The sequence below is a fragment of the Heterodontus francisci genome, chromosome 5, assembly GCF_036365525.1.
Source record: "Heterodontus francisci isolate sHetFra1 chromosome 5, sHetFra1.hap1, whole genome shotgun sequence".
Classification (NCBI taxonomy): Eukaryota; Metazoa; Chordata; class Chondrichthyes; order Heterodontiformes; family Heterodontidae; genus Heterodontus; species Heterodontus francisci.
In genome coordinates, this window is record NC_090375.1 from 148,793,981 (window position 1) to 148,819,584 (window position 25,604).

At 45.4% G+C, this 25,604-nt stretch overlaps 1 protein-coding gene across 1 annotated transcript in view; it reads left to right on the plus strand.

Annotated features, from left to right (window-relative positions):
• pou6f2 (POU class 6 homeobox 2) overlaps positions 1-25,604 on the plus strand; it is an 812,705-nt gene that overhangs the window by 332,326 nt on the left and 454,775 nt on the right. Inside the window, exon 4 of the mRNA XM_068032227.1 lies at positions 24,835-25,063. Within this exon, the coding sequence (XP_067888328.1) occupies positions 24,835-25,063 (229 nt within the window). The remainder of the gene's footprint in view (positions 1-24,834; positions 25,064-25,604) is intronic.

A 25,604-nucleotide genomic window follows, 5' to 3' on the forward strand; every position in this document is an offset into this window, starting at 1 on the left:
GGCAGTGAATGCCTGTACCTGTACATGGGGTGCACCTGGAATACAAACTAGTTTTGGGACTGGTGACCGTAGGGATTGTCCCTAGTTTGCCTGTGGATGGGGTTGACCTGCTCCTAGGTAATGATCTGGCGGGGGTGAACGTGGTAGCCCCCCCAGTAGTGAAAGAAAGACCGCAGGAGGTCAGATAAACAGGGCAGTGACAGGAGACAGTCCTCTGCAGAGTCCCTGAATGTATAGTGGATCAGGCCATAATCAAACAAGCTCCCCCAGAGGAGACTGCATTGGCACTGCAGGCAGATGATCATGAAGTCTCCCCGTCTGAGACTTTTTTGGAAAGTTAGGAGACGCAGGGAATTAAATGGATTTTCCCTAGGTGAGGCTCAGCAAGCCGACCCAGTATTGCGAGAGTTAGCACAGGCTGCCCAATCTGAAAGTGAAGCAGAGGGAGTCCCCGATTGCGACTAATTAAAGAATAAGGTACAGATGAGGAAATGGAGGCCTCCTCACAGATCTGAGGGCAAAGAGTGGGCAGTAGTTCACCAGTTAGTGGTGCCACAGAGGTACCGAGGAGAAATATTAAGAAGGGTCCATGAGACTACAGTGGCTGTACATGCCAGTATACGAAAGACCAAAGCCTGCATAAGACAGCAGTTTGACTGGCCAAAACTCCACAAAGATGTGGTGGAGTACTGCAGGAGTTGCCACATGTGCCAGGTTGAAGGGAAACCCCAACCTACAGTGAAACCTGCACCCCTGAGTCCTGTACCGGTGTTGGGAGGACCCTCCAGCAGAGGGCTGGTGAACTGTAAGGGACTGCCGCCAAGAAGAAAAGAGGACAGGCAGGCACACGTAGGAAGAGAAGGGGAAAAAGTGACCAAGAGGGCAGGTTAAAGGAACTCCAGGCGCAATGCCGGATGGAAACCCCTACTGTCTGGTCAGCCAACCCCATAAAATGTGAAAAGTTAGACCCCACATCCTCCTATGTAAATGCAGCCTCTAGAAGCACCTCACCAGAGTTGCTAACAGCATTTACAAGAACTTGCAGAGACAAAGAGGGACCTCTCGGGGGCACAGAAACTTTCAGGATGATGCCCCACCTTGTCAAAGTGCCACAGGAGAGTGCAGTCAAGTCTGCACACATACCTGCAGGTAGCAGTGCCCCAGAGAACAAAGGGGAGGTTAACAAAGAATCCTCCCCTACAGTCAGAGAAATAGGGATCCACCCTGAAGTCAGATGTCTTTGCATGACTCAGCAAAGCACTGAAAAAGCATTCACGATAGACCCGCCCACTACTATCTCTCTTGGAAAAAAACATTACCTCAACAAGAACAAAACCCTAGGCAGTCATGGCAATGGGCAACCTGAAGAAAGGTTTCCCCAAAGAACCACATGGCTACTGGGATGGCAAATAACGGGAGATTAAAGCAGCACTGGCACCCAGAAAAGACAATTCTAATAGGCTTTAACATCGATGAATGAATGGAAATGAATGAGAGAAATGCATGGCTTTTCTTTCTGTATCTGATATTTCTCTTAAACCTTTTAATGAAATGCACCTTTTTCTTACAAATCGCATTTCATTCCCCTTGGTGTGGATGTGTCATGCAGGCCCACACCTGCCAAGAATGAGACACATTAATTTTGGCACATGAACATTGATTTTCAAACTTACTGGAGTAAAGAAAGAACTTGTTTTTAAAAAAACACCAGACCCTTGACTGGAAAGACATTTGCATAGTAACAGACAGTACTTGGACAGGACAAAGGGGCCACTCCCTGCTCCGATTTAATCCACAATGGACTTTTGATTACCAGACTTTGAAGGTGGGGAAGCTAGCATTCCAGGTTAACTGCTAAGATGGCTGAATACACAAACAGATGTGGTCAGACCAGTCTAGTCACATGACTATAATAAAAGCAAAATACTGCGGATGCTGGAAATCTGAAATGAAAACAAGAAATGCTGGAACCACTCAGCAGGTCTGGCAGCATCTGTGGAAAGAGACCTGCTGAGTGGTTCCAGCATTTCTTGTTTTTATTATAGTCACATAACTAACTGGCTGTTGGAGTTTTTTGAATTTGAATTTGCCACAGAGTTTTAAAACTCAGAAAGCTGTTTGCTCCTGGACTGAAAAGACCTCTCTCCTATCTGCTCTCATCTCGCTCTCACCAGCTTCGGAAACCATTGAACACATATGAACCCCAAGAGAGAAAAGTCTGCTATAGTGAACAAGGTTTATGAAGAATACTGGGCCCCAACGAAAAACAAGATCTAGCTACAAGCAAGGACTACAGTGAGCTCGAAGAACCGTAACAAAATCCCCTCATCAGAGATTGCCTCAAACCTCTCTATTTTTCTTCTGCTCTTTTCTGTCACTATTTGCTTGTGCGTATCGCGTATGCATGCTAGCGTGGGGTGTGGCGTGTATCTGTAGGCGTTAACCAAATTAGAGATTAAGTTTTAATAAATTTCACTTTTCTTCTTTAAACCTAAGAAAGCCTGTTTGTGCTCATTTCTTTGCCTTATAATTGGAAAGTAGTGAACAAGGATTCACCAAGGGGGAGCTCAAAACACCAGTGTGTTTAAAAACAAAACCCTGTTACAATAAGACTAGGTGAAAGCTAAAAGGGACCCCTAGACACCTTCCTCACATGGTCATAATAGTGTCAATGTACAGACGTTTTCAATGACTGAGCTGCCATAGAATTTAAGGAGAGGGTGAATGCAGGGCTGGCAGGTTTTTCATGATGCCAGCACCTGCTCTGAGATCAGCTGATGCCGTGAATGGTGTCTTGCTTGCCAGCCCCGCCACGTGATTGGGGGAGATGGCTGCCTCCATTATGTTAAATCGCGGTACAGCCGCTCACATGGCAAGCAGGACCGCTGTCATTTTGCACGCCTGCTGCCGGGAACAGCAGCGAGATCATTAAATTCAGCCCATAAGGTGTAATTCTACAAAATTAAACTGCTGGTAGGTAGCCTTGCCATTTGCAAGTGTGCATGATGGAGCACGTAGCTGCTTTGTACTCCTGGTGTATGAGACTCTGTGCCTGGAATGCATTTTCATAAAATTACACATATGGACTCCAAGGTAAAACTAGGTCTGCAGATCTGCTGCTGGTCTACAGAATACAAATGCATAAACAAAGCAAGTTCTGGAAATACTCAGCAGTCTGGCAGCATCTGTGGAGAAAGGAACAAAGCTCTGATGGAAGATCATCCACCTGAAACATTAACTCTGTTTCTCTCTGCACAGGTGCTGCCAGACCTACTGAGTATTTCCAGCATTTTCTATGTTTATTACTGATTTCCATCATCCACGGTATTTTGCTTTTGTATGAGAGCAGCATAAAGCCAGGACCCTCAGTTCCCAAACACTGAATTCCTGGAATCCATACTAAAAGGAGGAAGATATTAGGGGGATTTTTGGGAATTTCATTGCAGACATAGTGCCGCTTTGGGTGCCCAAACTACAAGGCTATCCTGGTTCTGAAATAATGAGCAGTGGGTAGTTGAACCCTCCATTATGAAAAATAGGAGCAGCATCAGCCCACAAAGTTTATCTTCAGGGACAGTTCTAAGGTAGAGTGTGAATTGATTCATTTTAGAAGGAAGAATGAGGAAAAAACATATAAATTAAATGGTACAATTTTAAAGGTGTGAGGGTGGGGAGAGCATGAGCAGAGAGATCTGAGAGTTCATAAACACAAATCTTTAAAGGTGGCAGGACAAGTTGACAAGGCTGCTAAAAATCCTTTGCTTAAAAATAAAGGTATAGAGTACCAAAGCAAGGAAGTTAAGCTAAACCTTTATAAAACACTGGTTAGGCCTCAGCTGGAGTCTTGTATCCAGTTTTGGACACCACACTTTAAGAAGGTTGTCAAGGCTTTCGAGAGGGTGCAGAGGTACCGAGAGTGAAGGACTTCATTTATTTGGAGAGACCAGAGATTCCGGAGTTCAAACTTAATGGAGGGTTTTCATAGAGTAGATCAGAAGGAACTGTTTTCACTGATGTAACCAAATGACACAGGTTGCAGAACTGGGGTGGAAATGAGCAGAATTTTTTTCATGTAAGTGAGTTGTTATTTTCTGGAATGTACTGCCTAAAGGGGTGGTCGAATCAGATTCAATAGTAAATTGCAAAAGGGAATTGGATATAGAATCAGAGAATGATATAGCACTGAAGGTGGCCATTTGGCCTATTGTACACATGCTGGCTCTTTGCTGAAGCAATCCAATTAATCCCATTTCCCTGCTCTTTCAAAATAGCCCTGTAAATGATTTCCTTTCAAAGATTCATCTATTGCTCCTTTGAATGTTTCTCTGAATCTTCATATACATGAAAAGGAAAAATGGGGAAATAATGGAACTAATTAGATAGCTCTTTCAAAGAGTCAGCTCAGACATGATTGATCAAATGATCTCCTTCTGTACGGTATGATTCTATGAAAAAAAGACAAACAGAGCTTAAGTTCTGGGAAGAACATGGTAAACACTTGGCCTACAGCAAGTCCTAAGCCTAGTGACTAAGTGGCACTTACACCTAGTAGAGGAACCCTACTTGAGTCCTGCTACCAACTGCTAATTGAAAATAACAGCTGGGCATATATGTTCGAATGAGATTATGTTAGAATAATACACCGAGTTTATGGAATATCACTACTGCAGGCCCTAAGTCCTATGTTTACCAGTGCTATTAATTTAATGATTAAGAAAATTCAGGTTGTTCTATCATTAGGCATTTGCTCCCAACTTCACTCCCAACCTTCCCCAATCCTGCATATATTCTTTGGCCTCCTTATCTCGAGAGACAATGGGTAAGTGCCTAGAGGTGGTCAGTGGTTTGTGAAGCAGCTCCTGGAATGGCTATAAAAGCCAATTCTAGAGTGACAGACTCTTCCAGAGGCGCTGCAGATAAAATTGGTTGTTGGGGCTGTTACACAGTTGGCTCTCTCCTTACACTGCTGGCTCTTTTCCTGACAACTGCTAAGTCTCTTTGACTCACCTCTCTTTAGCCCCACCTTTATAGCTGTCTGCCAGCTCTGGTGATCGCTGGCAACTGATTCCCATGACTTGTGGTCAATGTCGCAGGACTTCATGTCGCGTTTGCAGACGTCTTTAAAGTGGAGACATGGACGGCTGGTGGGTCTGATACCAGTGATGAGCTCGCTGTACAATGCATCCTTGGGGATCCTGCCATCTTCCATGCGGCTCACATGGCCAAGCCATCTCAAGCGTCGCTGGCTCAGTACGGTGTATATGCTGGGGATGTTGGCTGCCTCAAGGACTTCTGCGTTGGAGATACAGTCCTGCCACCTGATGCCAAGGATTCTCCGGAGACAGCGAAGATGGAATGCGTTGAGACATTGTTCTTGGCTGACATACGTTGTCCAGGCCTCGCTGCCGTAAAGCAAGGTACTGAGGACACAGGCTTGAAACACTCAGACTTTTGTGTTCCGTGTCAGTGCGCCATTTTCCCACACCCTCTTGGCCAGTCTGGACATAGCAGCAGACCCCTTTCCCATGCGCTTGTTGATTTCTGCATCGAGAGACAGGTTACTGGTCATAGTTGAGCCTAGGTAGATGAACTCTTGAACCATTTCCAGAGCGTGGTCACCGATATTGATGGATGGAGCATTTCTGACGTCCTGTCCCATGATGTTCGTTTTCTTGAGGCTGATGGTTAGGCCAAATTCATTGCAGGCAGCTGCAATCCTGTCGATGAGTCTCTGCAGACACTCTTCTGTGTGGGATGTTAATGCAGCATCATCAGCAAAGAGGAGTTCCCTGATGAGGACTTTCCATACTTTGGTCTTCGCTCTTAGGCGGGCAACGTTGAACAACCTGCTGTCTGATCTTGTGTGGAGGAAAATTCCATCGTCTGAAGACTTAAACGCATGTGAGAGCAGCAGTGAGAAGAAGATCCCAAACAGTGTAGGTGAGAGAACACAGCCCTGTTTCATGCCACTTAGGATAGGAAAGGGGTCTGATGAGGCACCGCAATGCTGAATTGTGCCTTTCATATTGTCATGGAATGAGGTGATGATACTTAGTAGCTTTGGTGGACATCCGAGCTTTGCTAGTAGTCTGAAGAGACCACGTCTGCAGACGAGGTCAAAGGCTTTGGTGAGATCTATGAAGGCAATGTAGAGGGGAAGATACTCAAGTCTCCTTCACTTGATTATCAGTGAAAGGGGAAGCTTGACCATCCAAAAAGATTTCAGGTTCAATCCCTCGTCTGCGCTGAACGAGCTATTCTCAGCCAGGGAATCCTTAGGGAGCACTACGGTTAGTTTAAAAGCCAATGAGCTGGGGATATGTTTTCAGGAGAGGTATGCCAGGGATAATATTGGTTAAGAAACAAATCCCACAGTTCTATAATTTCAGGTTTCTTTCTTGCTCTCCTGAAAGTGCAGATTCTTGATGTGGTACAGTTCTACAGTCAGCAGCAGCCCCCCCAATGTCTTGGAAGTGACCTTTCTTCAGATGTAAGCCTGGACAATGGCTGGCTGCACATTCGTGTGGAATTCACAGTTGGGTGATTGTGTTTTCACCCAACATCAATACACTTGCCCGGACCAACAAGGACACTGATTGGAAATCAAAGTGGGAACTCTGACTTGTCTTTTCTCCCCCCCTGCTTAGCCTGGAAGCTTTTTATTAACCATCCTTATTTACCCTTCAGAAGGTGGTGGTGTGCCTTCTTCTTAAACCAATGCAGTCCTTGTGGTGAAGGTGCTCTCACTGTGCTGTTATGTAGGAAGTTCAAGAATTTTGACCCAGCAACGATGATGGAACAGTGATATATGTTGAAGTCAAGTAAATTGAAGGGAAACTTGGAGGTGATGATGTTCCCAAACTAGTTAAAGCCAAGATCTCAAGTCTATTATAGTAGCTGAGCTGCTGCTGCATCTCTTAAATCAGCAGATGTCGAGAATTAAGCATGAGGTCTTCTTAGTCCATATGGTTCAGCAGGGCAGCCTTTCCATTCCAAAATCTTTGCTGCCAGCCATGCTGGGGGAACGTTAAGCTAATGACAACCAACGGCAATTATTTTGCCATCTTTTTGATGCTGCAAAATGACTCTCAAAAGGCATTGCATTGCACTGCTGCACAAATAATGCTTTGGTTTATTTACAACTATTCATGATGGAGTTGGGGTTACCACTCAGTCCAGCTGGAGTTGATGGAAATGTTAGTAAAAGTGTCTGGCCCACAAGTCTTAGAAAATATGCAAGCAGAGAGCCTTACAATCTGAAGGAGAGTAAAGATGCATTTTTGGCAGTTAAGCTGATCGAAGGGTAGAAGTGAAAACATTGGGAGGTCCATGACCTTTGGGAGTGCCCTGATGGATGAAATAGTCTTTTCTGGTCCACTGTTCCTAAGGTCATTTGGCATGCCGTGGAGGAATTAGCTCAAGGATGTTCAACAATGCATTTTGGGAAGCCATGGAAACCTGGAGCTTGTTTAATTACCTCTGTGGATGGAGAATGTCCTAGAGTCTTTCCAACAATTGGTTACAGGCTTTTTCCGCTGCCAGGAGTTAGCATCAGGGGAGTTGGTGCATGAGGCTGCATTGTCTCACAAGTAGGGTTAACATTGATGGCCTGTTTTCACCTTTGTTTCAGGATTGTTGAAATTAATGAGGCTTGAACTCACATCATTTTATGTTTAATAAATTCGGGAGAGATTCATAAGGATTGGCAAGTGACTAACATAACTGATATTTAAACAGAGCATCAAAGCGCATACATGAAAACTATAGACTAGTGATTTTCAACCACTGCTATAGAGAATACCTTTGAAATGACCTCAAGAGAACCAGTACCTTAAAATGTAGAAAGACACAACTTGTGAAAGGAGAGTATGGTTTCAGGAAAGGTAGGTAATATTCTGCTTGAAACTTTCCAAACATTACTAATATGGTGGACAGGGGAATACAGTTCCTATCAATGGGCTTATTCAGCGGTGGTTGGCTTTGGGAGAAGAACCATACATCCCAGAAGCGTATTTATGGAATCCAGTCAGTACATGCAAGCAATGGAAACATAAAGACCTGACTTTAATAGTAAAAACATTCCCAAAGCTTTTGGAGGCCTATGAGCTGTGTTACTAATTTCATGCAATCGCGTGTAAATTGGTTCCACACTGAAGTCAGTGTTTATATTCCACCTGCTTACTTCATTACTACTATTCAACCCATATAAAACAGACATTGCTGTGATTTGCTGCTTTGGCTTTTGAGAGTTTATTTCCTAAAGGTGCAGGTGATTGATGATTACTGCATAAAAGACTGATTGATCTGGCAAATGCAAGTGATGGCTTGGAAAGATCTTGATCGCACAGAAATGTAATGCTGTGTTCACAGCCATGGACAGAATGGCCCTGTGGTGGAATTTCTCTGGATGTCTTGTTCAAGAAGACAGCATAAATAAGTCAGAACCTTCCTTGTGAGTCTGAGGTGATCGAGGCAAGTCTCTGTTGATGTATCTTGGTAGGTGTACAAAGACTAAACATGCATATTCTGGACAAGGGTGAGTAGATGCCATACATCTCAAGTGCATTCAGATGTGTTTTTGGAGAAAGAAGGGAGATGGTGGGATGGTGGTTGGGTGAGATTGTTTTGACCCTAAAAGTCTTCTTCCTAAAAATCTTACGTCCTTATTCTTATGTACTACATACTGTGTGTGGCATTGCTTCTCTAAACTTTCTTTTGTTGTTCCTCCTACACTCCAAATCCGTACATATTCAACCTCTTCCCTGCATCTTCACTGTGTTGAACTCAAAACTAACAACAGGGCCAATTCTAAATCATTGTCTCCCACGACCTCAAAGCTATAGAACTCCTTACCTCCCTTGGTCTGCCCTTTCTTGTGCTATCTACAAAATACTAAGCTATTATTTCTTGATCTGTCTTATCATCTCTGCCTTTTACTTATCAAACTAGTGTTCTGCACTATGAACCTTGGCCCTTTACTTGGGTTTCTGAACAACAGTAAAATCTTAGCTGACCTGTGTAAGAGCCGTGGCTATAATATTGCACCATTCCAATGTATACACCATATTTCATTTATGCATAGGTTGTAAAATTTAAATCAATTGGTAACTTATTCAAGAAAATTATTGAATGTTGTTCTGTCTTGGATCCAAATATTGAACAGTTGGATCTGAGAGAAGCCTTTGAAATGTGATGCATTCTCCTTGAAGTTATACTTACCATGCAGCCCATTGAGAATATCTTTTAACCATCTAAACTGGCACTTTGAATTGCCCAGGAATGCTTTAATCATTTCTAACACGAATTGACTGAACATGCTATTGGGAGGGGGAAGCAATTTATTTCTTCTCTTGTGCTGCCTGGACGCTGACAACACCCAGCTCTACCTCTCCACCACCTAACTCGACCCTCCACTGCTTCTTAATTATCAGACTGATTGTCCGACATCCAGTGCTGGATGAGTAGAAATTTCCTGCAGCTAAATGTTGAGAAGACCAAAGCCATTGTCTTCAGTTCCCGCCAAAAAGTCCATTCCCTAGCTACCAAGCGCTTCTCACTGTCAACTGTCTGAAACTGAACCAGACTGTTCACAACCTTAGTGTTGTATTTGACCCCAAGATGTGCTTCTGACCACAATTCTGCACCATCACTAAGACCTTTAATTTCTACCTTCGTAACATAACTGACTCCGCCCCTGCCTCAGCTTATCTTCTGCTGAAACTCTCATCCATACTTTTCTTATGTCTCGACCTGACTATTCCACTGCACTCCTGACCAACCTTCCAACTTCCACCCTTCAAACCTAAGCTCATCCAAAGCTCTGCTGCCTGTATCCTTACTCTCAGCAAATCTCATTTACCCTTCACCCCTGTGCTCACTGACCTACATTTAAGCAATGCCTCAATTTTAATTTGCATCCTTATTTTCAAATCCCTCCATGGCCTCGCATGCCCTATCTCCATAATCTTCTTCTGCTCTACAATCCTCTGAGATATCTGCACTCCTCCAATTTTGGCCTCATGTGCATCCCTAATTTTAATTGCTCCAGCATTGGTGGCTGAGTCTTCAGCTCCCAAGGCCCTAAGTTCTGGAATTCCTTCCCTTAACCTCTCTAGCCTCCTTTAAGTCACTGCTTCAAACATACCTCTTTGACCAAGCTTTTGGTCGTTTGCCCTAATATCCCCTTATGTTGCTTGGTGTCAAATGTTGATTTGAAACATTTTTGTGAAGCACTTTGGAATGCTTTACTACATTAAAGATGCTATATAAATACAACTTCTTGTTGTTGTTTGGAAAACATTGGATATAAGAAAGGATATAATTGCATTGGAAGCAGTTCAGAGAAGGTTCACTCAACTGATGCCTGGGATGAGAGGGTTATCTTATGAGGAAAGGTTGGACAGCTTGGGTCTGTATTCATTGGAGTTTAAAAGGATAAAAAGTGATCTTATTGAAAGGTATAAGATCCTGACTGGACTGGACAGGGTGGATGTTGGAAGGATGTTTCCCTTTGTAGGAGAGAATAAAATTAGGGGGGGGCAGAGTTTAAAAAGAAGGGGTCTCCCTTTTAAGACAGAGATGAGGAGAAACTTTTTCTGTCAGAGGATTGTGAGTCTGTGGGACTCTCTTCCCCAGAGAGCAGTGGAGGCAGGGTCATTGAATGTTTTTAAGGCAGAGGTAGACAGATTCTTGACAAACAAGGCAGTCAGGAAAGTGGAGTTGAGTCCACAAACAGATCAGCCGTGATCTTATAGAATCGTGGAGCAGGCTCGAGGGGCCGAATGGCCTACTCCTGCTCCTAGTTTGTATGAGATGGCAAGTTCATTCCTGTAAGGCAAGGTTTTTCTCTTTCTGTTTATGGGGGATCTCTATCCAATGTGTTATTCTCACCCAAATAGAACTCTTAAACAGACATATGAACAGAGTTTAGTTTTCCTTGGGGCTCTTTTTAAAAAAAAAATTCATTTGTGGGTGTCATTGGTGAGGCTAGCATTTGTTGCCCATCCCTAATTGCCCTTGAACTGAGTAGCTCACTAGGCCATTTCAGAGGGCATTTTTAAGAGTCAACCACATTGCTGTGGGTCTGGAGTCACACGTAGGACAGACCAGGTAAGGACAGTAGATTTCTTTCCTTAGAGGACATTAGTGAACCAGATGGGTTTTAACAACAATCAACAATGATTTCATGGTCACCATTAGCCTAGATGTTTTATTAACTGAACTCAAATTTCACCATCTGTCGTGGTGGGATTCAAATCAGTGTCCCCAGAGCACGAGTCTGGGTGTTGGATTACTAGTCGTGTGACATTACCATTCTGCCAACGCCTCCCTACAATTTTAATGGCATATTACTCTTGGGTTTGAGCTGTGAACGTTGTCACACTCTATTGTTTAGTTTAGTTTAGAGATACAGCACTGAAACATGCCCTTCGGCCCACCGAGTCTGTGCCGACCATCAACCACCCATTTATACTAATCCTACACTAATCCCATATTCCTACCACATCGCCACCTGTCCCTATATTTCCCTACCACCTACCTATACTAGGGACAATTTGTAATGGCCAATTTACCTACCAACCTGCAAGTCTTTTGGCTTGTGGGAGGAAACCGGAGCACCCGGAGAAAACCCACGCAGACACAGGGAGAACTTGCAAACTCCACACAGGCAGTACCCAGAATTGAACCCGGGTCGCTGGAGCTGTGAGGCTGCGGTGCTAACCACTGCGCCACTGTGCCGCCCCTATTGTATTGTGTTGTATTACTTGGTGCTGTACTGTGCTGTTCTGTATTGTATTCTGTACTGCATTTATTGTACTAAATGGTATTGGATCATACTGTTCTGTATTGCACTATTCTATGTTATTTCATTGTTCTGTACTGTATTCATATTGTACTGCATTGTATTACATTGTACTGTTCTGTATTATAGGAACAGGAATAGGCCATTTATCCTCTCGAGCCTGTTCTGCCATTCAATGAGATCATGGCTAATCTGCGACCTAACTCCATATCCATATGGGCCTTTGCCACATATCCCTCATTACTTATGGCTAACAAAGATCTTATAATCTCATATTTAAAATTATCAATTGATCTAGCATCCACTGCTGTTCGTGGGAGAGAGTTCCAAACTTTTACCATCCTTTGCACGAAGAAGTGTTTCCTAATTTCACCCTTGAAAGGTCTGGCTCTAATTTTTAGTCTGTTCCCCCTAGTCCTCAACTCCCCAACTAGCAGAAATAGTTTCCCCCAATCTGACTATCTGTGCCCCTTAATATCTTGAAAACTTCAATCATATCACTCCATAACCTTCTAAATTCCAGGGAATACAACCTTAGTTTGTTTAATCTCTCCTCGTAGCTTAACCATTGGAGTCCAAATATCATTCCAGTAAATCTACCCTGCACCCCTTCCTGTACTGTGTTGCTGTGTGCTATCGAGTATGGTGTATTGTACAGGACTATATTGCATTGCGTTCCATTATATTTCATTATTTTGTATTCTTGTATACTGTATCATATGCAGAGGTTCTCAAATCTTGTGCTTCTGAGGCCCCCACTCCCATGTTATAAAAATTCCATGGATCCCCTGTAACACAACAGAAGTATATTTTTGTATAAATATTAGTTATACAGTTAAACACATACATATTTCTTATTATTTTTGTTTTAGTTACTTATTGTGAAACTTATTGCTGGGTCTTGTTTACGAATGGCTTCGTGGTCACATCACCCTCTGTATCTATAACCTCCTCCAGCCCCTATAACCAGCCGAGATCTCTGTGCTCCTCCAATTCAGGCCTCATGTGCGTCCTAGATTTTCATTGTTCCATCATTGGCATCTGTGTCTTTAGCTGGCTAGTCCCAAAGCTCTGGAATTCCCTCCCTAAACCTCTCCATCTTTCTACCTCTCTATTCTCCTTTAAAAAGCTCCAAAAAACCTACCTCTTCAATTAATCTTTTGGTTTCCTGTACTAATTGCTCCTTATATTGGCTCAGTGTCAAATTCTGTTTAATAATGCTGATGTGAAGCAGCTTTGGATATTTTGCTGTGTTAATAGTGCTCTATAAATGCATGTTTTTGTTGTTGAGGCTGGGTGCATTCCTGGCATTCTGCAGAAAGTGGGCTGAATTTTATCAGCCCTCAAGAGATGGGCAGGGTGGCGTGGGAGCCAATAAAATTGCATGTTAAGATGGGGATGGAGCGCCTGTCGCCTTCCTTATGACATACAATTTTTCAGGGGCAGGGAAGTCCGAGGACAGCCTTCCCGCCCAGAGGTCAATTGAGGCCTAAAGGGCCTTATCCCGCTGCCAATGGCATTTTGCCAACAGCAGGGGAGCTTTCCGCCACGTGGGAAGGCCACCCAGTAACACCAGGCGACCTCCGTGGAGGCTGGTGAGGGGGAGGCCCCTCCTGCTTGGGCAATTTATGCCCCATGGAGGGCCCGCAGCAGCAAAGGCTTCCCCTGTACCAGCAGCCCACCCTCCCTGCTCTCAAAAACCCACCCTTCCCCATACCCCCATAGCTCGCCACGCCTTGCCTGACTGGCCCTGGTGAGCCTGCCCCCACTTACCCCCTCTCCGAGGCTCCAGCACTGGTGCTGGTCCTGGGCCCACTGCAGTACCAGCAGTGGCCGGATGGTTAATTACCTGTGCACTGTAAAATGCAGCCAGGGCTCCCCAAATGGCCGAGGCGGGGATCCCCTCACCTTTCAGGCCTGGCGTCAGGACTCTCACTGCCTGCATAAAATTCAACCCAGTGTGGAACAAGGCTAGTTCAGTGACAATAGCAGAAATATCCCAGAATAGTCAAAACATCATTGGTTATTTGTGACTGTATGAAGTTTCACTGAATTGACCCACAATATAATCCCTCACCTTCAGAAATGTTAGCCCATCCTTTTGCTCCATCTGTTTCTGCATCTTTGAACCCTTCTCCTTAATAGAATTTAAATTCTCTTGAATAACTTGAAGATTCGTCTCCATTGCTTTTAGAATCTTCCCCACTTGTTCCCTGGGATCTCTGATTAAAGATGCTTTTTCTCAGTGGGAAGCTGATGGCTGTGACAGGCAATCTGATCAGTCCCATTCCCCAGCAGCACCTTAGCAGAAACCGCCCTCTGTCACTTTGAGTGACAGGCACTCCGACCAATCCACTTCCTCAAGTACAAAAGCAAAATACTGTAGATGCTGGAAATCTGATATAAAAACATAAAATGCTGTAAATACTCAGCAGGTCTGGCAGCATCTATGGAGGGAGAAACAGAGTTAATGCTTCAGATCGATGACTGTTCATTAGAACTGACTCGGTTTGAATATATTTTTTAATCGCAATAAATCTTTATCCCAATGACAAGGCGACGTGTATTGGCTGACCCCTTGAAACGTTCAAGACCCCAAGGGGGCAACAGACCCTTGGTTGAGAACACCTGTCATATTGTATTCAATGGTATTGTACTAAGCTTTATTGTATTGTACCATATTATAATTAATGGTCTTGTGCTGTATTATAATGTACAGGATTGTACAGTACTTTATCATCCTGTGTTGAATTATAATGTGTTGTGCTTCTGTGGAAGTAGATGCTGACACTCTGTATACACCTATCGTACTTTTTCTTCCTACTGAGAACACAAAAAGGAGCTCACAGTTAGGAACTAGAATCACAGGACGGAATTTTATGCTGGCAGTGGGGGTCTCGACACTGGGGGAAACCAACGCCGAGATCGCAGCGTCGACTCTTGTATGGAATGCCTGCTGAATTTAGAATTTAGGATCCTATCACTGGAAGTCCCAGCCTTGCAGAGATGCTAGCCAATCAGAGGTCGGCTGGAGGTCACCCTGGAGACTGCTGTAGCTGCAGTGACCAGACACCGAGGAGCGGTGCTGGAACCAGTCTTAAAGTAGGCCAGGGAGGGTGGGTCTCGCGGGGTGGGGGTCGCTGGGGAGGATGTGGAGGTGGGCTCGGCAGCAAGGGCAGGGGTTGGCCCTCAGTGGGCCCCACCCTTCTTGATGCCAGGTCCCTTGTTCAGGCAGTAAGTGCCTTTGAATGAAGGACCCGTACCCCCCCACCCCACCCCCACCACACCCACAGCCGGGAAGCAGCCCACACGGTTTTTCGAGCTGTACTTCCCATGTGACGACAGGGCTGCCCGCTGCATGGTTAATTGCGGCTGTGGCGGGAAGAGGACCTTAATTAGCCTTCCCGCTCCAGACTAAATTTCGGCAGAAGCGGGATGGTGGCGGGGTCACCATAGTGATCATTGTGTAACTATTAGCTAGAGCGTTGAGGTTAAAAATGGCATCTCTAGAGTCAAATCACGTTACATGCTGTCAGCTGAGCTGATCACGGAATGAATGCAACTGCAATTCATCATCCAACAACAGTCCCACACTTTCCCTTCCCTCTGTTGCTGACCATCACAGCGAACTCTTGACCACAATGTTGAAATAAAAGCTACCACAGAACAAACATTCCAAGCCAACTTTATAAATTAAACCAACATTCCATACAAAAGTCAACTAATAACCCTCACACATTCCCTTTGAGCCTGTCTTCCATGTGCCTTTGCCTGTCCTAGTGCTCCTATACAGTGCTATCCTGGTGGCTGCACCACAGCTGGCAGAAGGCTGCTAACTTTTAGTGAAAGAGATGACCTGGCAGGATGACCTTGAGCAGCTCTGGCCCTCGAAGGCCCAGCTTCAGACTGCACCACTTCGGCATGGACAGCAGCAATCTGGGCTGGCTGGCTGATAAGCAACAGAAAGGGCACTGGCTGAGTGGCAGTGGTGATGGGAGGAGGAATGCAAACATCCTAAGAGAGGACAGCAGATTCATGCACCACAGAACCACTGTCAGTCCCTGAGGTGATGCCTCAGTAATCCTAGCAAGGTGTTGATGGACAGATTTCTGGACTGCTGTGAGACCCGGCAGGCCCCTTTGAACACTGGTTTCTACAGCCATGATGGCAGCAGTTTGAGTGTGCGTGGCAACAAGCTGCACGGGCATCACAACAAGCTGAGCTTGCATAACTTCAATCTGAACTTCCACTGCAGCTTCTGTTTGTTCTGCAACGGAAGCTGAAATGCCGAGCATCAGACGCTGCGTCCTCATTGGGTCCACAAGTGTGGTAATAGAATTGGCCACCATTTACATGCTGAAAAGGATGGGCTCCAAGCTCTGTGCAAAGCCATGCGCAGTGTTGGTGTCAGACTCTTCTATGTTCCTTGACAGTGACCACAGGCATTCTGGCAGTAGTGCCAATGCTTCAAGCATTTCTGTGTGGATGCCCATCAGCCTTTTTTTTGTACGCTGTTCCTCGAAGTCCTTATTTGAGTCCTCAGCAGTAGAATTGTATGAGACCTCACCCTCCAGTGAGCTCACACCAATGCTGTCCTTGCTGTCCCTGCCCTATCTGCAGGCCGGCCTTGCCTAGTTTCTCTCCATGTGCAGATCCCACCTCTGAGCTACCCTCTAAAGTGCGTGCCATGTCAGTATCTGAGCTGGTGGCTGTAAGTGTCAGAGCAAGTGATGGTGTTTCTTTATCATCAGTCTCTTCTGCCTCTTCCATTCTTGCTCCTGTACCATTGCCTGGCCGGGCTACAATTGTTGGGTATCTGAAAGGAAAAATGCTCAAGGATAGGGTTTGGTGAGAGAAGCAGGGAGAATAAGAGGTGCATTCTTAAACCATCTGGTCTTGTAAATCAGAAGAGATTGTGGGATGAGGTGGGAGTGGGATGTGAGAAATATGAGCATATTCTCATCGTCAATGGTTTTAGCTCCACTGCTGAAAATGGCTTCAACAATGGCTGCTCCAATGATGCAAAGCACTGTCTCCTCCAGGGAGATGAGGACATGCAGCCATGCCTGTACCTGCCAGTAAGGTGCTGCTTCCTTCAATGGCACACTACCTTGTCTGCAAGAGAGAGCGAAGTGTGTCAGACAGTATGGTGTCTGTCATGATTGAGTAGCTGGCAGTGTGTGCAAGCTGTGAGATATAGATGTGAGGCTTGCAGCAGTGCTGTGTGTGAGGGTAAGATCAAGCTATGAATCTGAAGAATGAGTTGTGATTGTTAGGAATTGTTGATACATGGGTGAAGAGGGGATATGGTGAATTGAGCAGTGTGTGAGGCTAGTGGTGCAGTTGGTGAGATATGACATTTGAAGATGCATTCACTGACCTTGACCAGTTGTATGAGGCCATTGAACTTGTAGCAGCACTGCATCCAGGTTCTCGAGGCTACACTGCTGGCATTGACTCCAACAGCTGTCTGCTCCCACTGCCTTCATGGTGTCTGGAGGGTCTCCTGGTCCCCTGTGGATTGAGGATCATTTCCTCTCCACTTCCTGCACCATGTTCTCCAGTGCTGTGTCAGAGAACCTTGGAGTACGCTGTCTGCCATATTGTGTCATTCTTGTGTTTTTCTTAGGTCAAACTCACTTTTAGAATGACTTCCAACACCTGCTGCAGCTAAAATGCACCTCCCCTTTAAGAGGTGCAGGCTGGCTTTAACTTGTGCTAGCCTTTCATGACTTTTCTGCCCCTGCTCAGGCACACAACCACTCAACAGTGAGCTTAGTGCTAACTCCATGCTAAAATCAATTAAGTCAGCCATCAGCATGAGCTTTGCATTGGAAGGAACGGACATGAGTTAATCGCGCTTTGTCCCCATAGAATGTACCTACAGCACTCAATGTTAGCATACATCAAATTTAGTTTAACTATTACTCTAATGTGTGGTGGGACCTTATTTGAGATGGGGTGGAACAAAGTAGCTGAGGAGAAATAACTGTGGTATTAATTGGTCCTGATGTAAAGCTGGGGGCAGTGGGTGGTGAGCTTTTAGTTGGATTAGGCATGAGACATTAATATGACTACATGCATTACATCAATGATGCCTTGCACAGTGGGAATCTAGTTTGATGGTAAAAGTGCTGACTGTGCTGCTGCCTGTTTTCCATGGGCAAGTTGCATGATGCAGGTAGGGAGATTTGACATATATCACCTTCTGTTGCTTGGAAGCACCCAATAGCACAGAAATGCAAAGCTGCAGTTCCTTGGCAGGCAGTGAAAGAGCTGGCCCTTTCCTGCATGCAGTTTCTAGATCTGGCTACAAGACTTCACACAATTCTGTCATGGCATGTCACATTTCGGATGCTCTCTCCGCATTATGAGGCTTTGTCCTATTTTTAGAGCCACAATGAGATTAACACACATTTCACAGGTGCTTCTCCAGCTCACTTTACAGTACTGTGCACACCAGGCACCGAGTGCGTCTCAGCTTCCAGTTTTTCCTCAGATGTTGAGCAGTGCTAAGGGTGGGGATTGGTACTTTATTTTTTTTTCCAAAATATACTTTATTCATAAAAATCTGTAAAAATTACATTCCCAAACAGTTTAAAACAGCATCAAGTCAAAAAATACAAACAGTGCAAAGATGATCAGTTTCCTTCAATACAATCATGAGTTGCCTCACAACCCTTCCATTTCATTGTCATGCCATATACATTTTTACATTTACAGCACACAGAATTTTCCCGATACAGTTCGAGGGGTTTCCCATGGATCCAGCCCCTCAGTTCAGCTTGGTGGGGGGACCTTACACTGTGGTCTTTCCCCATTGAGCCTTTGCTGCGGCTGCCCCAAGCATTAGTGCGTCCCTCAGCACTTAGTCCTGGACCTTGGAATGTGCCAGTCTGCAACATTCGGTCGTGGACAACTCTTTGCGCTGGAAGACCAGCAAGTTTCAGGCAGACCAAAGGGCGACTTTCATCGAATTGATAGTCCTCCAGCAGCAGTTGATGTTTGTCTCGGTGTGCGTCCCTGGGAACAGCCCGGAGAGCACAGACTCCTGTGTTACAGAGCTGCTTGGGATGAACCTCGACAAAAGCCACTGCATCTCTTTCCACACCTGCTTTGCGAAGACACATTCCAGGAGGAGGTGGGCAACCGTCTCTTCCCCACCACAGCCACCGCGGGGGCATTGTGCGGAGGGGGCAAGACTTCGGGTGTGCATGAAGGATCTGACGGGGAGGGCCCTTCTCACCACCAGCCAAGCTACGTCTTGGTGCTTGTTTGAAAGTTCTGGTGATGAGGCATTCCGCCAAATGACTTTGACGGTCTGCTCGGGGAACCATCCGACAGGATCCACCGTCTCCTTTTCCTGTAGGGCCTTGAGGACATTCCGTGCAGACCACTGCCTGATGGACCGGTGGTCAAAGGTGTTTTCCCGCAGAAACTGCTCCACGAAGGATTGGTGGTACGGCACGGCCCAACTGCATGGAGCGTTCCGCGGTAATGTGACCAGGCCCATCCTTCGCAACACCGGGGACAGATAGAACCTCAGCACGTAGTGACACTTGGAGTTTGCGTACTGGAGGTCTACACACAGCTTGATGCAGCCGCACATGAAGGTGGTCATCAGGATGAGGGCCACGTTGGGTACATTTTTCCCGCCCTTATCCAGAGATTTGAACATCGTGTCCCTCCGGACCCGGTCCATTTTAGATCCCCAGATGAAGCGGAAAATGGCTCGGGTGACCGCCACAGCACAGGAGTGGGGTATGGGCCAGACCTGCGCCATGTACAGCAACAACGTGAGCGCCTCGCACCGGATGACCAGGTTCTTACCCACAATGGAGAGAGATCGCTGCCCCCACATGCTCAACATTTGTTGTACCTTGGCTACTCGCTCCTCCCAGGTTTTGGTGCACGCCCCGGCCCTTCCGAAGCATATCCCCAGCACCTTCAGGTAATCTGACCTGACGGTGAAGGGGACAAAGGATTGGTCAGCCCAGTTCCCAAAGAACATGGCCTCGCTCTTGCCGTGGTTAACTTTGGCTCCCGAGGCCAGTTGGAACTGGTCGCAGATGCTCATCAGTCTGCGCACGGACAGCGGATCCGAGCAGATGACGGCGACGTCATCCATGTACCGGGAGGTTTTAACCTGAGTGCCTCCGCTGCCTGGGATTGTCACCCCTCTTATGCTCGCATCCTTCCAAATAGACTCAGCAAAGGGTTCAATACAGCAAACAAACAAGACCGGGGAGAGAGGACAGCCCTGTCTGACTCCAGATTTGATCGGGAAACTTTCCGATTCCCACCCATTGATTGAGACTGCGCTACTGATGTTTGTGTAGAGCAGTTGGATCCAATTGCAGATTCCCTCCCCAAACCCCATTTTGGAAAGCACGTCCATCATGTAGGTGTGCGATATCCTGTCAAAAGCCTTCTCCTGGTCCAGGCTGATGAGGCAGGTGTCCACCCTCCTGTCCCGTACGTAGGCGATCGTATCCCTGAGTAGCGCGAGACTATCAGAGATCTTCCTGCCGGGTACAGTACAGGTCTGATCGGGGTGGATCACCAACTCCAGAGCAGACTTGACTCGACTGGCTATGACTTTGGACAGAATCTTGTAGTCAACATTAAGCAGTGAGATGGGCCGCCAATTTCTGATTTCTGCCCTCTCCCCCTTCTGCTTGTAAATGAGGGTGATGATGCCTTTCTTCATGTATTCTGACATGCTGCCGGCCAGGAGCATACTCTCGTATACTTCCAGCAGGTCTGGGCCAACCCAGTCCCACAGGGCCGAGTACAACTCGACCGGTAAGCCGTCGCTTCCGGGAGTTTTACTCGTCTCGAAGGACTCGACGGCCTTTGTCAGCTCGTCCAGAGTTAACGGCTTGTCCGGTCTCTCCCTCCTGCTGTCATCTAAGACCTCTGTGATAGATGACAGGAAGGACTGGGAGGCTCTGCTGTCTGTGGGCTTCGCGTCATACAGCCCAGCATAAAAGGATTTGCTGATCCTTAGTATGTCGGACTGCGAAGACGTTACCGAGCCATCTTCTTCCTTCAGGCTACTGATAACAGAGCTCTCTCTGTGTACCTTTTGGAAGAAGTAACGCGAGCACGTCTCATCCTGCTCGATGGAGTGGACTCTGGACCGGAAGATGATCTTGGAGGCCTCCTTGGCAAAGAGCGAGGCCTGCTGGCTCTTCACCTCTTGGAGGTCCTCCTTGACCTCGACCCCTATTGACTGCAACCGGAGCAGATTTTGCATACTTTTCTGGAGTCGGGACATTTCCCTCTGTCTCTCTCTCGCCTTCTGAACACCTTTGCGGATGAAGAACCTCTTGATGTTCTCCTTAATCGCTTCCCACCAGTGAACTGGAGACTCAAAGAGGGGTTTCACGGTCCTCCAACCTTTGTAATCCCTTTTGAGTTCCTCAACATTCTCTGGGGTCAGAAGTGTAGCATTGAGCTTCCACGTCCCTCTGCCAACCCGCTGATTGTCCTGTAAGTGACAGTCGGCCAGTAAGAGGCAGTGGTCGGAGAAGAACACCGACTTCACGTCGGTGGATCCGACCGTGACGGGACGGGACACAAACAGGAAGTCAATCCTGGAACGGGCAGACCCGTCCGATCTTGACCATGTGTATCTGCGCTGCGCTCCGTCTGCAGGTTTGCTGAAGACGTCGTGCAGTTTGGCATCTTTAACTGTTTCTATTAGGAATCTGGACGTAGCGTCCAGTTTGCTGTCGTCACTGCCGGATCGTCCAGCCGCATTGATGATGCAGTTGAAGTCACCGCCTAGGATGACCGGCCTGGACGTCGCCAGCAGCAGTGGGAGCTGCTGGAAGACGGTCAGCCGCTCGCTGCGTTGTACCGGGGCGTACACGTTGATCAACCGGAGCGGAGCGATTGTTACTTTATTGGGCTGATAATTTATCCATGGTACAGCCATTCATGGCGGAAGCAGAAGATTTTGTTTGAGAATGAACGTTCAAACATGCTCTTTTAAGTAACCCTGTGTTGCACTTTCAGGTACAGCAGCTGTTTTCAGCGGAATGTGTCATTGCCCACCAGCCAAACATTTTCTTTCAGAGGGAGAATCTCATCCATTCTTTTCTATATTTATTCAAAAACTAATATTTGTCTTGGGATTTATCGAGGAAAAAATCTGTCCTTTATGTTCATACACTATTAATATATGTATTACAAATTATTACAGTGCAGCACTGGGAACAAGGTTAAGAGTAGTGCTGTGATTTAATTTGCTTATATCAAAATGAAAGGTTAGGCATAATATCATTTAATTAAGCAATTCCAGCTGCCATAGTGTGACCTCATGAGGCATTACTCTGCATATACATGATGCAAAACATCCTGTGCATGTTATGTTTAGTGCCAGTCTCCTCAGTGATTGTTAGCATTATTGTGCTATTTACCTTCTTAGAACTGAGTTATTGAAAAGGTGTTGGCCTTCATCGAATGCATTTCATAGCCCCTGGTATTCTCCTTGTTGACATGGAAATTACCTGGAATACAGGTAAAACCACCTGCACTGAGTTACAGAATAAGAAAGGGCCATGCAGCATCTTTGTAGTGGTGTCATTGAATAACAATGCAGAGAAAGTAATATAACTATAAACAATGAACTTTGAAATCCCATCATGTGCAAGGCAATAAACACCTTCTTTACACTGAACAAACACCAAGGCTTAAGGCTAAGGTTTTTATTACTGCACGGGAGCAATTTAGTAGCAAGTACATTCAGGGATCCTACATTTATCAGTATTATATTGCATGTTGAATTTGTAAAATGAAATATGAAGCTGCTCTTAGAAAGAATATACACTAATAAGAAGTGATAACGATTTCTATGCCTGTGTCTGTGTGTGTGCATGCGAGCATTTGTATGAGCATGAATGAGCGAGTGTGTAAGTGTGTATGAGCATGTGTGCATGGGTATGCATGCACATGTGTGAGTGTACTGGTGTGTGTGTGCGTATGAACACACATGTGTGCATGTGAGTTCCTATGTATGTGATTGTGCTTATATGTGTGTGAACATGCATGTGTGTGTGCGAGTTCCTGTGTGTGAGCGTGCATGCATGTGTGTGTGCAGATTTTCGGAATCAGACAACTTGCTCCAATCTTAACAAAATTCTAATGCCACAACAGTCATTGACCCAATAACAGCCTATGTAATATGCCTGATGATACATGCCTCATTGTGAAGTTCAATTCCTTGATGTCAGGTGTCAATCTATTAGGAGAATTAGAAGAATTTTTCTGAGTCCTGCTTTCAACAGGGAGCTTTGACGATGGTTAGGAAATTAGGACCCAAATTCTTCAAAGGTCCCAACAGTCTCCCATGCAGCTCAGGTTGCCCCAGGTTTCCACCATTACTGGGAGTTTCCACAGGGCCTAATAAGGAGTGGAACCTCCATCTGTGACTTACTTGGGCTTCAATGTCCGAGATCGTGGGGCCATGGTCGGTTTGTCTCAGAGCCTACAGGGGACCCAGCGTAAAATCAAAGACAGGTACATGGAAGGAGAACAGGTCCGTGTGCAAGTAGGCCCCACTGGTAGGGGTAATCCAGGTGGGGATTAGGGCTTGAATTCCTGAAGGTAAAGTACAACTGGCAATGGGTCATGGGGTTGGGTGGGGATGGAGAGCTGATTTGTTTTGTTCACAAGGCTGGCCAAGCACAACCCTAGTTTTCCATTTATGCTGCACTATGTGCCCTCTTCTCATGATTGGTGCCCAAGATACATCCCCTCCAAGCACCAAAGATCCACTTTGTGTGGCTGGGGCCAAGAGCTTCGGCAGGGTCAGTGACAGTGGGTGCAACCCCCAGCACTTATGCCAGGATACACTCACTCATTATTTTGTTTAACTCAAACAGGCGCAATTTGTGTACATTGTGTGTGTACAAAATAAGTGGCAGCCATTCGCTGGTTCATTCCTCAGGGCAATGCCTTGACCAATCATGGTCAAGCTGCCTGGTTTAAATTTCAAACAAAGCTTGACAGTTAACTGTCATTCACCACAAATTGGTGCATTCTCCATGGCAACGCCTCTCCAATCACTGTCCACTTGCCAACCAATCAGCACTCTTTTCTCATACAGTATAAATATGTTGCTTTCTCTTACATTGCTAATCTTGCGAATTGTCCTGATGAGTGCGAGACGAAAAGCTTCGACAAAATGTCTGTTTTCAGCAATACTCAAGTTTTCAAATTTGTTACAAATTTACATAGAGTGGATATTTTTCAGCTTTATGATCCCTGTGAATGAACACAAACGTTCTCTTATCAGAGCATGATTGTTTGGATCGGAATTTGTTATAATCTGCTCCAATTACAGCTGGCTGCCTTTCTTGCTTTTAATTAGATAGATTAGCATAAACTGTGGAGTCCATTCATTGTGCAGGGTCTGAACAGGTCATTTTAGGTCATGCTGGAAATCTAATGAGTCTAATAATCTGATGAAAGGTCATTGACCTGAAATGTTAACTCTGTTTCTCTCTCCACAGATGCTGCCAGAACTGCTGAGTATTACCAGCATTTCTGTTTTTATGTCACTTGTCTTAAGTCTACATTAGTAATAAGCTGAATAATTAAATATATTACCCAACAGTCAATTAAATACCTGCAATAAATTTCTATTTTACAGCCTTAATTTGTAACCTACTATGTAATTTAAAGAATTACACTTGTTTAAATGTTTAAAAGCCTTACAACTGCTCAAGTTGCTACAGAACCCTCTAGCATGAAGCACAACAGTCTCAAAATCTGCGTCTCTCCACCTGCCCATTAGATCAGGGGCATATCTAGGGCAGGTCACACAAGCATTGAGGGTTGGAGACCACTGGCCTAGACTTAAGAAGAAATTGAATCAAGTGTTGTACATTTGAAGTATTCGAAACTGATCCAATAAGACGATGTTGACAGGCAGTGAGCATTAATGTGGCCAAACTGTAGCTACCATTTAACATGGGAAATATTCATACGAATTGCTAAATTACTCTTTCTGTTCTTTCCAGCCATTGTTGACAGCACAACAGCTGGCCTCAGCCGTAGCAGGAGTGATGCCAGCAAGCAATCCTGCCCTCAATCAGCCAATCCTCATACCATTTAATATGGCTGGTCAGCTTGGCAACCAGCAGGGTCTCGTCCTCACACTGCCGGCTGCCAATTTAACCAACATCCAGGGTCTGGTTGCAGCAGCTACCGCCGGAGGCATTATGACATTACCACTGCAAAACCTGCAAGGTAAGCAACAATTACTGAATGATAAGCCTGAAATTTTCTTCTTGAGATTGATCAGGAACCATATGACTGTGCTCATATATCAGCAGTTTCTTTCCAAACTGAATCTGCTTTAAAATATTATCTAACATTGACAGCTTATTAAAAAATTGTCGGTAATACTGGAGCATTTTTGATCTGTTTTATATCTGAGCGCCTTATTTTCACTAACAATGATAAGAGGGTAATTTGCTGTCAGATGTTGACGATATATTTGGCTGTCAATATCAAGGACTGACTTGAGCTTCAACTGATTTTTTGCTGCCTATAATAAGCTTATTTACACTGCAGATATATATTGCATCATGAGCAAAGTAGAAGAGTATTAGAATGAGGAATAATGGTCAATCAGTAATGTAGGATGTGGTATTAATATCAAAATATTGTTCAATCAGTAATGTAGGGTCTGGTACTAGAGTGAAGAATATTATTTAATCAGCAATATAGGTATGGTACTACATTGAGGAATATTATTCAGTCATTAATATAGGATCTGATACTAGAG